Source organism: Phalacrocorax carbo, chromosome 5 (genome assembly GCF_963921805.1).
Source record: "Phalacrocorax carbo chromosome 5, bPhaCar2.1, whole genome shotgun sequence".
NCBI classification, from domain to species: Eukaryota; Metazoa; Chordata; class Aves; order Suliformes; family Phalacrocoracidae; genus Phalacrocorax; species Phalacrocorax carbo.
Window position 1 is genome coordinate 11,980,946 of NC_087517.1, and position 14,564 is coordinate 11,995,509.

The 14,564-nt window shown below is 40.7% G+C and overlaps 1 protein-coding gene across 8 annotated transcripts in view; it reads right to left on the reverse strand.

The window, feature by feature from the left end:
• KALRN (kalirin RhoGEF kinase) overlaps positions 1-14,564 on the reverse strand; it is a 525,469-nt gene that overhangs the window by 165,574 nt on the left and 345,331 nt on the right. For 7 of the 8 annotated variants that reach the window (XM_064451199.1, XM_064451195.1, XM_064451194.1 and 4 more), the window contains exons 16-21: positions 11,229-11,348; positions 8,323-8,541; positions 4,787-4,936; positions 3,728-3,842; positions 876-991; positions 166-288 (exon numbers count right to left, since the gene is read on the reverse strand). In XM_064451199.1, the coding sequence (XP_064307269.1) occupies positions 166-288; positions 876-991; positions 3,728-3,842; positions 4,787-4,936; positions 8,323-8,541; positions 11,229-11,348 (843 nt within the window). The remainder of the gene's footprint in view (positions 1-165; positions 289-875; positions 992-3,727; positions 3,843-4,786; positions 4,937-8,322; positions 8,542-11,228; positions 11,349-14,564) is intronic. The other variant, XM_064451192.1, reaches the window with a different exon arrangement.

Here is a 14,564-nt window from a genome sequence, read left to right on the forward strand (position 1 = left end):
GGCAGAAAACCTTTTTGTGCCTATGTCCTGCTAAAAATGAAAGATCACAGTTCTCAAGGAGGAAAATACAAAAATCAAGATAATATTATTACAGAAATTTAAGGCATTGAAACAGGATCATAAACATAGACAAAGGCAGGTGCCATAATTAAAGTCAATGTTTACCTTGGCAGGTACTCTGAATTCCCCATATTCCTTCAGGAGTTCCTGAGTTTCTTCTGTTGATTCCCCTGTGGAGCTGTGAGTAGAGAGGTAATATTCGCCTGTTTCTTGGATCCAGTCTAAGGCCTGTGAATGTAAAAGACAACCAAAGGAAAAACAAAACAAACAGTCTTTGTATTTCAAGAACTAATCCTCTGACAAAAAATCTGCCAAATAAAGGATATCAAATCCATTGGGACTTAATACTGTGTATACTAAAACACTTTCTAGGAACACATAAAAAGAATACATCAATCAAAGCAGGTGGGAGAGGATACAAAAGGTGCTGTATGTTTCCTAGGAGAAAATTCTACTTATATACAGGTAGAATTCTATATACAGGGAATTCTACCGATATACAGATAAATCTGCACCTGGGGAAAGCAGTTTTCAGCAATAGCTCAATAAAACAAGTTTACCCTTATATTTATTTTCAAACAAAGGAACAAATCCAGAAATTAATCTGATCTGGCAAAAATATTGAGTTTTGTAGTTGGGTTTTGGAATTTTCTTAAATTGTTTTAAAAATCTACATTTGCCACATTTTCAAACATCACAGTTTTTAAATACAACTTGAGATTGCAACAGGAGCTCCACACAAGCAGCATTACATGGATACAAGAAATATTGACACACTGTCAGGACAGAAAGACGAAATGGGGTTTTTATACTACCTGCTTGGCACTGCGCTCAAAGACAACATATTGTTGGCACTGATCTAATCTCCGCTTCTTCAGGGTCCAGAAGTGAAGGACCCGGTTCTCCCTCTGCAGCAGCTCACTCAGAATGGCTGTAGGGCAACGGAAAATGTCTGCATGATTAGTGATTCTGTGAGTGTATATAGAAATAAGCCATAAAAAGCCGAATTTAGTCACTCTGCCTGGACTGCACTGCCAAGAGCAGAACCCCTGAGATTGTACTTCTTAAAAACAAGCATTGATTCAAAGGTACTGCCAAAACCCCCACAAAAACAAACAAACAAAACCCAAAAACCCCACAACCCAACCAACCAACAACAACAAAAAAAAAAAAAAACAACAAACAAAAAACCCCAAAAAAACATCAAAAAAAGTGCAATTGCAGGATTATCTGGTAAAGGAGAAGATGCTAGAACAGAGTGTGGGATTTACTCCAGTAAATACACTGGTGTACATGATTTCTAGTCTTTCGTTCTCTTCTGTTGCTTATTTCAGGACTCTCTTACTCGTTGACATAGGATAAATTGCCCTTTTACTTCCTTATCTGTTTGCTTTGGCCACAGGCTACCCAGCACGTGGCACCCAGCACCAAAGCCTACTCTCCCATACAGAGCTCTGGTCATGACTGAATTTAAGGCAGACCTGAGCCGCCAGTTTGACGTACCTAGTAAGGCTTCTTATACACCTGTACTGCCTGACAGCCCTCTGTGTGCTGCTCCCTGTGCAGTTATTGCTGGGCTATGATTTTGGGTTGAGGCCTGGTATTGGTCGTCTAAACTGTTTTCTGTGTGATGGTGATGTGACAGGCACCCAGATTCAGGAAGAGGCTGGCAGGACACCTGCTACTCCTTGGAGTCTAGAACATACATGTTCTCCTTCAAAACCTGAGTGCTCAGTCAGACTGTATCAACTTGATAAAAGGTCATGATTTAACTCTTTAAAAAGTGCCATGGGTTTAATGAAAAGATTACACGCAGAGACAGTGCAAGAGATTTACACTATGTAACTGACATAAACCTTAGTTAAACCTGAGCTTTTCTAACTAAACTGAGCTAAGTCATGTGAGGCTGGCAGCAGCATGGCTCATCCCAGCCATATCTGGGTACGGCGCTCAAGTAGCTACCTTGGCAGGTAAGGCAAGGCAGACCTCCTGCCCTTATCCTCAAAGTAGAGCATCCACTAGAGGGGGCTTAGGCACATGCAGCCCAGGTAGCAGCCACACTTTTATATTAAAACATTGAGTCTGGCTTCTCAACCACTTACAGTGAGTTACAATCATTTAAAACACCTGTTAATAACCTCTCTTGCCCTAAGTCCTTTCTGAATGTACTGATATTCATTGCTTGTGTATCAACGCTGGTGGCAGCAAACAGATTTGGATGTATCCCTCCCCATTACAAGTGTGACGCTGATTATAGTAAAAAAAATTGTAATAAGTTAATTGCAAACCTAGTCCAGTCCCTGCTGAGGGAACTTTGAATGACAAAATTAACTTGAAGTTTGTCATGGGTGCTCCATCAGGTCTCTGCATAAACAGTTTATGCCAAATAAAGTTAATTTTGTTGTATATTAGTGACTTTGCTTTGGAAGCACAATAAGTTTCCTACTAAATGGTGCTTTTATTCTGAACTAAAGTGTCCACTTCAAAGATCTTCTGTGGATAGATTCACCAAGCATAAGAATTACATGTTTGGCTTAGAAAAAGAATAACACACAAGCTGATTTCTACCTAAGTGAGTGATTTCAAACAAGCTCAGTGAGGAACACTCATGAGCTTCTATCTGGTGCATATTTAAGGGCTTGCTGAGTCAGGATTTAATTAATTTTCCTGTGATTCTCAACTGTAGGGAACAAAGGTCTACAACAACAGCAAGCATTTGACACAGTAGCAGGGAAAAATTGAACGAAGTCATGCTAGCATTGAAGACCTGGTGTTGAAGGAAAGGAAGGAAATATTCTCTTCAGTAGCACCATTTTAATCTTCTGTGTATAACCGAAGTTCCCATCTCTCCCACATTTATAATGACTACACTGCTTTTAACCTGTATCTTTCTGCAGCTTGTAAGAATGCCAATAATCACAGATAATAGTTTATTTCTGCAGAATCACTTTGCTCATTCTTATCGGTATGTTGCAGCATTGCTAGGCACAGATTAACAACTGTTTAGTTAAGCAGAGGAGTGAAACATTTCAAACAGCTCAGATGTATCATCTGGTTGTAAACGGTGCTCTTTTGACCAAAGGAAAGTAACTACAGGCAGTTACTTTTGACAGCCATTTTTTGATGTTGTAGGACATCAAACAGGATTCCAGAGACAAAAGAAAAAAAAAAAGCAGATCCATCCTAGGGACAAAGAAGTTTGGGGTTCATTTTTTTCCACCGCTCAGCAGCAACAGGATGCATCCAGACCTTGTATTTGACACATGCTTATTTGTTTATGTATTTTTAGATATTAAGGCAAAATAGTGTCTGATCATCTCAGCTAACAACCTACATGATGCAGGATGGCACAGTGCCACTTCCATGGACTCTCCGGACAAAAGAACCCAGACAGAGACCATGTTTCAAACCCTGTTCCTATTTTCCACTCCCCCCACTTGCAACAGTAGAGTTCTGTGTAAGAACTCATAGCTAGCAGAGGAGGGATCACTTTCTGAGAGGCCTCACTACCATTGCTAAAGGTGTCAGGGATATGCATCCTTTTAGTGACAGAAGATGGCAAAACTTAAGGTCCCTTCTCAGCATGCTCACAAACTTTAGGGTGACCACACAGTAGAGGGGAAAGCAAACAAAACCTTCAATACTGTCATTGCACCAGTGCACCCACCTTTCACTTGTTGCTCGGGTCCCCTTGTATGGCTTGCTACTCCAGGCATGCTGACATTGTTCCTGTGGATGTACTTGAGGAATACCTCAGCATTCCTTCGTGCCAGCGTACAGGCCTAGGAAAACCATCCCCCACAAAAAAGAATCAGTAAAGATGAGCAAAGAAAGCAAAGGGGACCCAAAGAAGTTCTCTGCTTATTTTGCAGGGAGTTGTTCGCTTTCATATGGGAAGATAAGAGCTTCAGCAAAGAGTCAACAAACTCAGCCAATAAACTAACAACCTCATAAATATATTAAAACACAAGTAATTTTGAATATAGTGGCTGATTTTATGTATTAAGGCAAATTAACGACAATAATAAACTAACTGGTTGTAAAGAGCTAGTACATCACAGATTTTCAATCTAACCAAAGCTAACCCATCTCTCAAGGAAAGTACTCACTGTTTCAAAAAAAAAAACCAAAAAACATTCTGGAGGCATAATTTCTTAAGCCTTGCCTGCAAGTGTAGTTTCATGTTATATATCAGTTTTAGTGGAAGGTGGGAGGCTGGCTGTCAATTGACTTGCCAGCCTGTCATCTCCACAGTTCGTACAAAGCAGCACCTGGAAGGCAGGAGGAAATCTCCATCCTGGTGCTGCCCTGCAGATACACAATTGCTTCAGTTGTTAGCAGTTCTTCAGTTATTGCCTTGGAAGACAGAATTTGAAATGCTGGATGGTTTGTATAAGCAACACCAAAATGCCGTAACTACCTGTCATTTATAATGCTCATGATATGCACGTTTGAGAATTTGAACTTTGAACCAGCACAACAACTAGCATCCTCCAAGTGCAATGCAAATACCACTTAATTAGTCCTGATGACATGTCTCTTAGATATGCACTGATGATAATACTTATTACATCTACAATAACAGTGTGAAACTGGCCTAGGGCTTATACAGCCAGCCAGTAGCTGAACTGGAATTACACCTCAGTGCCTCCTCTTAAACTCACCAACACTGCTCTAAATTGCCTACTTAATGGGGAATTTCCCTGATTTATTAGAGAACTGAGACCTTGAGAAAAGCCTCCTTCTGTTCCAGATGTTTGCTGATCAGAGGGATGACATGGTCTATCTCAGCTGACGGTCCAAGTTTATCTCGACCTCCACACCAGTCTTCATCTCGTCTGTATTCCTGCTCCAAACTCTCTAATACGCTGCACACCTGAAACATGCCCATAGCACAACAATTCAGTTATCTACAATCATAATCAGGAGGAACATGTTCAGATAAAGTCTGTGACCAATAACATTTCAAATCTAAATGTTTTGGACTATGGACCATGGCATGGAGGATAACTGGGTATGAAGCAGGCCCTGGACAGAACAATCTAGCAGTTCTTCTTGCCCGTAGGGTTCCCTACCATTTGGGATGTAATTCACCTGATTTCAGGGTGATAAATCCTTCTTCTCTTCTAACAGATAATCGGGGGGAAGCTAAAAAGGCTGAATCAAGGCAGGGGTCAGTGTTGGTCCCAGTGGATCATTCAGGAAACAATCCTTATTCCGGAACCGTGCTTTAGATGTGTTTAAATCCCGCTGAAGTCATGGGACTTAGCACATACTTAAAGAAAAACACATGCTTAAATACTTTCCTGAAACAAAGTCTGAAGCTGGAGCTAATTCTCTTCAGCTGCATGTTAGTTGCTCCCTGTACAGCTTTTGTAAAGACTGATGGAAACCAACAGACATAAAATCAGTGTGCAACCTAGGTGGATGCAGGTGTTCCACTGTCAGGGCTTACACAAGTATCTTCTATCTTGGTGGAATAAGGGAAATGAGGTAAATAAACCAACATGGTCTGGAAACTGTGTGTTCAGTGCCCTTGGACAAGGTTGAGTCTTCTCTGTTGCAGATCCTGAGAATGAGTTTTAGTGGCCTGTGCAGACACTGAAAAAATGGCAAAAGTTTTCAGGACCATTTGGAACTTTCCTCTTTTCTCTCACAGGGCTCTCCCTACACACTCCACTGCTGAGATTACTCAAGATCCAGTCAGTTATTGCTGGGGGTCCAGCTAAACATGTTCACCCTTTTCTCACTCACTCTTCCAACTTTTATTTGAACACAGTTATAAATCAGAGGACCCTACATGCTCAAGAGCATAGTCTGGAAGAGACTCCAGCATCACCCACCAATCTTCCTGGCTATCGCAGGCCATTTTCATATAACTCCATTCATGAACACATCAAACTCTGTTTTTAAAACTGGTGAACGGAGGTGAACTGATCAATGTACTCTGCTGTCAGGCTGTTCAAGGACTTCATGCACTTAGAAATCTGAAATCATCTTCTTGCATGGATGCAAACCAGCATTCACCATCAAATATTTATCAAAGAGCAGATGCTCCATGTTATTCAGACACAAAAAAGCATTTCCATTTTACTTTTTAGTTCTTGAAAATTTTGGTACTCTTTTGGACTTTGATGACTTAAAAAATTAAAGTAGATGTGGACCCCAGGCAGTCGACATCTTTTCAAAAAGGATGGTCCCTCCACATGCAAATATCATCTCTCTGTTAAGACAATGAGAGAAATTAAAATACGGTGGGCTGTCAATGAAGACAGAGAGAAACAGGGCTATTGGAAAGCCAGGGCTCCACCAGTTAAATCAAGAACATAGTATGCTTAGGGAAGACAGGCATGAAAAAGTTTGGCTAGTTGTGACAGTCTCTCCACCCTTCTAGCTGCTTTTTCTAGATGCTTGGAGAATTCAGTATCCAGTAAATTACTCAATCCACTGTCATCAGGACAGGGAGCAGAGTGTTAAGGACTGTAGCTCAGTTGTGCAGCCCAAGAAAAGATGACAGACTACATGCAGCAGTGAGTTTATGAGCATTCAAAGCCTGAATGATCTTTGCCCTAAACATTTGCTGAATAGACACAACTAATGGATGAACTGGTGGGCACTGCAGTATGCTTGTCTATGACTTGGAAACAGCAAGAGAGACTGATTTGATAAATTACTGGCTATGGATATTTTGGCCAGCACATTTGACCGTCTAAAACATTAATGAATCCCTCAATGGTTTTCATTTCTCACAATCCTCCACCAGCAGTAATTCATTTCAATCCTGAATGCATCAGGGACTATAAATCTGTTTGAAACTCTTCACAGTGAAAGACGCTTATTATAAGGAACGAATTAATCTTAAAAGATTTTTAAAATGCATTAAACAAATTACATCAAAAAGCGGCCCAAGGATCATCTACAGCCTCGATGTTACAGAAAAAATAATCTCTTTCCACAGTGATATATTTAATTGTGCTAAAAAGCTTCCCATGTCTGGTTCTCTAATTGAGGAGCTAACTGTGTGATAATAATAATAGCAAATCTAATGGAAATCACTGCTGCCTTTTGTATAAAACCACAGGTTCCTGCAATGTCCATGCTAACACAAACTGCCTGGCCACAGTAAATTACATCAGGCAAGGCTATTTGAGTATCCACAGTGTAACACTAATTCTCACTGACTACAGTATAAATGGCACTTGCTTGTGCAAGGGATGAATGAAGTAAAGTTGTGTCAACATATAACAGTTACTGCTGTAATTATCTGTGTTGCAGATGGATTTAAGATAAATCCCTTCATATCTTGGCATCTTCTTCGGCATGGTGGTGTTTAAATACTAGTGAAAACACTGGCTTGTACTCCTCACAAAGTAACAAGTAATTAATTGCAAGCAGTTCTCAATGATAAGCAGATTTATATTCCTCAAAATTAACTCTGATATCATGGGACCTTGAAAACAAATGGTGGGATTTCAGAAATTCTTCCTGTTGGAAAGGGGACAATTAAACAAACACAACAAAACACAACACAACACCAAAAAAGCAACCAACCCCAAAACCTTCCAGAACTACATTGCTTCACTGAAAACTTTAAGATGAATGTCATTGTGAACTGCTGCCTTTTATTGTTTGGTTGGGTTTGGGGTTTTTTTGTTAAAACACTTGTCAGAGAAACAATTTTGACTAGTTCAAACTTTGGTTTCCATGTGTGCTCAGCATTGCTATACCAATGGAGCAAATGTCCTTTCAGTTAATTTTGCCAATTCTGTGAGATCCCTTGCTGGCAGAAGACCCTCTGCACTCAGGGTCAGAGCAGAAAACCCACATCTACTGGTGCTGCTACATCGTGGAGTGCACTCACATAGGTGTTTACCAGCTGGGAGTCACCTGAGGGCTCAACACTGGCCCTATTCAGGTGCATAAAGGTTTATATGCACCTAATGTGTGGATGAAGATAGACAAAAATATAAAAGGATGTTAAAAGAATAACATGTAAAAAGACAAAGGGCAGCTTTTAAGGGCAAGCAGGGCTGTCTGAACCCCCATTCTTCCTATGCTGGGGATTACGCAGGGGAAATGGAGAAGAACGAGCACTGCTCCTTAGTGCAGAGCAGGTATTTGGAACAGTTTGACACTCTGGAATTGTTCAGAGCCTGCACTGCTGATCTTGGTGAGAGGCAAGACCTTTGCACTATACACTGGGAGCTAAATCCCAGGCTGTAGCAATATGCTATGATACAGGTATGATACTGTTCAGCTCACCTGCTCAGAGGTTTTATAGAAGGCCACCGAGGCATTGACAAGTTTGAGCCTGTCCTCCATCTTCAGCATCAGCTGCTGCCAGTGCAGCGCCACCTTTTCGGCACACTCTCTGATAGCATCAGCATCATAATGCCCAGCCTGTAGCAACACTTCGGCTTTCTGCTGGACCTGTAGGGCACTCTGGTGTGTCTTCTGTAAGGAAGTGGCATGAAAGAGGGACTGTGTATGAGGGGAGGAAAGAGAGGTTGCATAGATGTGCCAGATGTATGGTAGAAAGGTGTATGGTAGATGTACGGTAGAGGTGTGAGCATGGAAATGTGAGAGAGTGAAACATTTCAGAGTTATCTTCAGTTAACAGTTACTTTCTGCAAAGCATTTTAGTCTGAATTATTCACCCACATTTGCAACATGTTATTAAAGCTTGGTACAAAGAAGCACTGGCTAAGATGGGTTAGCTCCACCGATCAGCTACTGCCCCTTTGGCAACAACCTGGGATGGGGTTCCTGGTGGATCCACTTTGACAACCCCAATGCAGGCAGCTGCTGTGCTGAGCTCCTACCCAGCCCGTACTCAGGGCTGACTGCATCCTACACAATCAACACCAAAGAGTTGGCAAACTGTGAGTGTAATCACCTTAATTTGGCTCTTGCCAGGCAGTTTGCTGGCATCAGCAGCTTTACTCATGTGTGTAACTGTCCTGTCCACAGGATACAAAACATCAGTCCCAGAAGACTTGAAGATGCCTTACTAAATGGCATGAACAAACATCAGTCCCTACAAGATACACTTTTGAAAGTCAGTTCACTTATATTGGAGCTATGCTATGCTACCTTTAAGGGCAGAGCTGGGGGAATCAAGCCATTTTCTCCACTGTTCCCCAATTTACTCAGTAGCCACTTCACAGGCAGGACTGAATTATCTGCCCCATTACCCAGCCTACACCAGCTCCTCTCAGAGTAACCAAGTGGTGGTTACACCTTCCTCTGTGGGTTGCTGGGAGGAAAATAGCGCCTGGCCCTTCACAGCCTCCTGAGTAACTGTGTTCAGGCATGGTTTAGTCCAATATTTGATTTTAATCTTCTGAACAGAAGCCCTAAAATATCCCCAAGACTCCTCTGTTCTGCATCCCATTTGTAACTGCTGCTGACAAATTCTCATGTGATACTTTTATGATCTAATCCTTGAACCTGGAAAGAAGCTTGAAATCATCTGGTAATACACTGATGAATAATGCAATGTACAGAAAGCTATTAGCAAAAAAAAAAAAGGATTAATACTTGGCAGAAACATTTAGGAAGATGTTCAAGAACAACTGGTTAAATTTAATATCCAGCTGCTTTACTGATGTTAGAGTTGTAATACTTGTTTTAAATAGACTTTAAAGGATTTCAACTGAAAATCAATTCCACATCTAGAATGCCTTGAGAGAACAGTCTGCCCTGTGTGCTTTGCTGATCTCTTCCCCATATTGAGCTTTAAATACTTTAAATATTTAATCTAGTGTTTTTTCCCTTTGAAAACTTATTTTCCCCTTTACTGTGGCATAACCCTCTTCTCCCTCCGTGATTTCCATTTACCACCAAATACAAGCACTCCCCAATGGCAGCAAGCTGCGATAACACAGCCAGTGGGTGTCTTGTTCCCCACTGCTCTCTGGTGAAAGCTGCCAAGATGTGGTCAGCACAGCTTGGTACCAGCCAGCTCATACAAAATTGATAGAAAATGTCTTCCTTTTCCCTTCAGAGCTGCAACAGCTGCTCTTTCCTTAGTATGAGCGGAGCTGGACCAAAATAGGTCATTAGCTGAGGTTTAAACTCCATACTTACTAGCAACACTATAATGTATATTGACTTATTTAAAGTTTACCAGAAGACATAAAGTCACTTTTCCCGCACTAAACCAGGCATCTCTTCAAATCTCCATCATGGAAATAATATTTTCATAGTTTAAAGTTTGGTTTAGTTTTGGTTATTTTCAGATATATATAAACCACAGAAAGGGATTTTCTAACTTGTTCTTTGCTCTGTAAAAAGGCGACAATTAACATAATCTGGGAATCATATACACCTTGTTAAGCAGGAACAGGAGAAAGCAATGGCCCCTCTTTCTCCCAACTAGAGTGAGCACACCCTGTGAGTGTAGGCTTTGTTCATAATGACAGAGACATACAAAGTACTGAGCCTAACTATGAGTCTTGTAGTGCCCTACTCAGGGGAGTCCATAGCTGTCCACTACCTTCTCATCCACATGAAAGCCGCTCAGAGGAGGCCTTATTCCTCCTGCCATGTCCTGGCCCCATGAGTGAGGCAAATGAGTTGGCTCACAACTAGTTTTCAAGGGCCAGGTCAAAGGTGTGCTACTGCAGGCCAAGCAGGGGCAAAAGCTCAGTTTTGCAGGCAATTCTTAAAAATTCCCCCCTTGCCTCTTCTTCAAATTAAAGTTATTTGAGAAGGTGGGTTTGAATGAATGTCTCATCTGCTGTCAACAAAAGGAGAGTTGAATGAAGCAAAGATTTCATGTGAGGGCATTATCTAGTAACAAAGATATTCATAAATGAATGCTGTGAAATGATCTGCAAATCATGGGAGTGGGAAGAAACTGACTTTACAAACTTTTCCCATATCCAGATCACTTTGTGAATTTTAATCTTTTTTTTTTTTTAACACAGAAATTATCAGGAGATGCATGAGTGTCATTTTCATGAATGGAAAGGCCGATATCTGACAGCTGAAGAATTAGCTGCAGAAGCTAAGTTATTTCACTATTAACCTCTGGCTACATTATGAGTTCAATGATAAGTTGATTTTCTAAAGTTTTTATTCCTTGCCTTCCTTCAAGCAAGCAATGATTGATGCCCAGGATGTTCACCTGGGAAGGAGAAACAAAGTTAACTCATTTGTGTTACCTCTATGGCCAGCTGAAACTGTTCATGCTCTCGCTGGAGCTGCTCAGCTTCAGAGAGGGAGCTTGCATTGACAAGGCTTGCATTCAGCATTGATTCACCATTCCGGATCCAGCCAAGCACCTGTAAAAAGAAAGGATGTGTTTATGGGAAGGTTTCTTCAATACAAAGGTTTATGTAGTCACTGATCAGAAAATGCTTCAGCGTGGCTAACAAAAAGGCACTTTGCCTAGTGTGGTCTCAGGCTGAATCAGTGAGCAGAAAGAAATCCTAGGGTAAGGACTTAATGACATAAATTTTTAGAGGGCAAAGATATTATTGAAAAAGTTATTGCTTGACTAAATAAACTCTCAAAATATTTACATGGATATTAAGATAGACAAGAGCTTTCATTTCCAAGCTTTGATCACAAAAATAAATATTCCCCTATGCAAATACCCCAGCGCAAAACCACAAAGTTGAATGTCAGAGATTTGAAATTAAGCATAAAGATATCTCTCTTGTTTCAAATTCCCAACTGGAATCATGGACCTTGCACCTCCTTTCTGCTCCACTTGCCTGGGCTTCTTTCACACAAAAGTCAGAGCTTAGGGGTGAAGATGGAGACGACACAGCTGGTTTCATCTGACATGGAGTTAAGATGCAGTTGGAGTTTCCACCTGCATGCAGAGCTAGGAAGAAATCCCAGGTCTTGCATTTTATATTTAGTCAAGAGGCTTTACTTCAGGGATATTCAGATTATTTGTAGGCATGCAACCCATGCTGTAATGACTGCAACATCAAATCCTAAATACACATAATAAAATCTATCAAGCTTATATTTATTCATTTAAGCAGCAACATTTTCTGCTATTTTAAGACACGTGCTTGGAAAATTAACACCCAGAGCACATGTGCAAGTTCTTTGCTGTGTTGTCTCAAAGACTATTTTCTACCTGTGTGGGTGTCAGATTATTCCAATAAAGCCAGAAAGTTGCTGAATTCAAGTAACAGATGCACAGGAAATCCTGACTGCCCGATCGCTGCCCTAAATTTAGCTTGTGATTTACAAAGCTCCAAAACTGACTTTGCTGCAATACTCTACATAGTATTTTCCCTTTTGTGTCATCGTTTTCATCAAGTGATCTATTAAATTATCTGAAAGAAATAAATAGGGATTTTCTGTTGTTTTGGTTTTTATCCCTACATCATGTATCACCCTAGTTATAGCCATTCAGTTCCCTGTAGGGTAGGAAAATGAGTTTTCCCTAGGAGAAAGAAAGGGGAGCTGTCTACCCATGTAGCTGACCCTAATTTGTAGAAAATTACATTCTGCTCAGTACAACAGTGTGGAAGATTTCATTTGTCAGCTTCCTCTCTTTCATCAGCAGGTGTTATTGCTCCTGTGGGAAATGCAACAAAGATTTAGAAGAAAAGAAATCAGGTTGTCATACGGCAATCTTTTTGGCTGGCATTTTCTATAAGCCATCAGACAAGAAAGCTACATTATTACCTACTACATGGTACCGAAAACTGAAGCTAACCAAAGGATCACTGTGTCTGGGAAAGACTTGAAGTGAGGACATCATAAAGCAAGACATGCTTTCACACGTTATATACTGTGATATATCCTGGCTTGGCCATTTAGAGCGTAGAAAACACTGAGTATGTATGCTAAAAATGCAGCAGCTTTTTTTCTGTTTTTTGGACAATGCAACCAGGTCGTGACAGGGTCTTCTTGGGAACAGCTTTTATTTGAACTGAAATTTTCAAAACCTTCCATAGAGGTTTTGATTCAGATTTCATACAAATATCTGGGTTTCTAAATAGTAATAAAATCACTGGAAACCTCATTCTTCAAATAAAGCAACTCAATCAGTGTAAAGCTAATAGGCAACAAGGTCGAGTAAGGAGGAAGAGGGACCATAAAACAGAAAGCAGCCAGGTTTCCTCTGGTGTTAATGGTACATGTGCATCTTGCAGTACAGCTGCCTTGCTGACTCAAAAATATGTGGGGTAAAGCAGTTCACGTCAGGCTCTGATGGACTACATCCTGTCAGCAATGCTTACAGCACTCTTCTCGACCAAGGCTGCTGCCACGTGAGTTGTGCCCTCTCGCCTTCCCCCAGAGTGTGGGTTCAGGCCCTCACTGTGGGGCTCCTGCACTCCCATTTCCAGGCCCAGTGAGCACCCAAGCACTAGCAAATTTTTAATGAAAGAACTTAAATGATGACTCCGTTCTACTTCCAAAAGTCTAACACTTAAATGTCAGGACCTCACTTGGGATTGAATCAGCTTTTTCCACAGTAATATTTTTCTCTTAGTTTTTTTTCCTCCTCTTCTTTTGTGTGGGTGTGTTGTTTACATACAGTAGGAGAAAGATTCCAGTTGTATACCCAAAGCTTCCTAAGTCTAAGTGCAAAACCCAGTCACCTGTAGAGCCTTTCACTGTGTCACTGGTTTGGTCTGCGAAATGGTTAGAAGGGAGGATGTACACATTTGTATCTGTTTTACAAGACCTGCTCACAAATTGACTCCTACTTATATGGTGCTTAATATCTTTTAATTAAAATATGTAGAGAAGATGCTAATAAAGCACCAAGGCATTTCTCCAATCATTTCCTGTATTCATAGATTCACCATTACTTGGTAATGTGCAGACAGGCCAACAGCAAAAGTTGGCTTTAAACAGACATTTCCTGCAAATTACAGATTTTTATCAACTTTGTAGAAGCAGAAGCAGTGATAAAATAATTCTCTGTTAAATAAATCTCTGAAGACTCTCTTAAAAAGCCTAACCATTTCTTTTATAATGGAGAAGCAGAAACACATTGATGGCATCTTAGATAAAAGCCACTTGCCATGGGAGAACAATTTCACTACAAGGCATGGGTTGTCTAACATGGCAACCACCACAGTTCTAAAACAACTCCCACCTTTGACTCCAACTTGCTTAAAACAAGCTACTTCTGAATATAGCTCCTCTGAAATTAAATAATAGTACCAAGTTCTTCTAAAATTCATACCCTGAAACTCTGTCATCTTCCTTGAGCACAGAATCAGACCTTATACAAAAAAACAAAAAGTGAGGCACCTCTTGTGCAGCCTTCCTTAAGAAATGAGAGCTCTGTGTCAAATAGTGTTTCTGCCTGCTGGTTTAGTTTAGTCAGAATGCCTTCCTTGATGGTTCTGAAAAAGACTTAAGACCTTGCTAATGATACCCATCAAGTTATGTTGGAAAAGATTTTTAAGTTTAAAAGGCAAAATTATGTAAGTGAACCTTTCACATCTCTGGACCCTTTGCTGCTTCTCTGAGATGCTCTTACTATCACAGACACAACAACCAACAAGGACACCTTC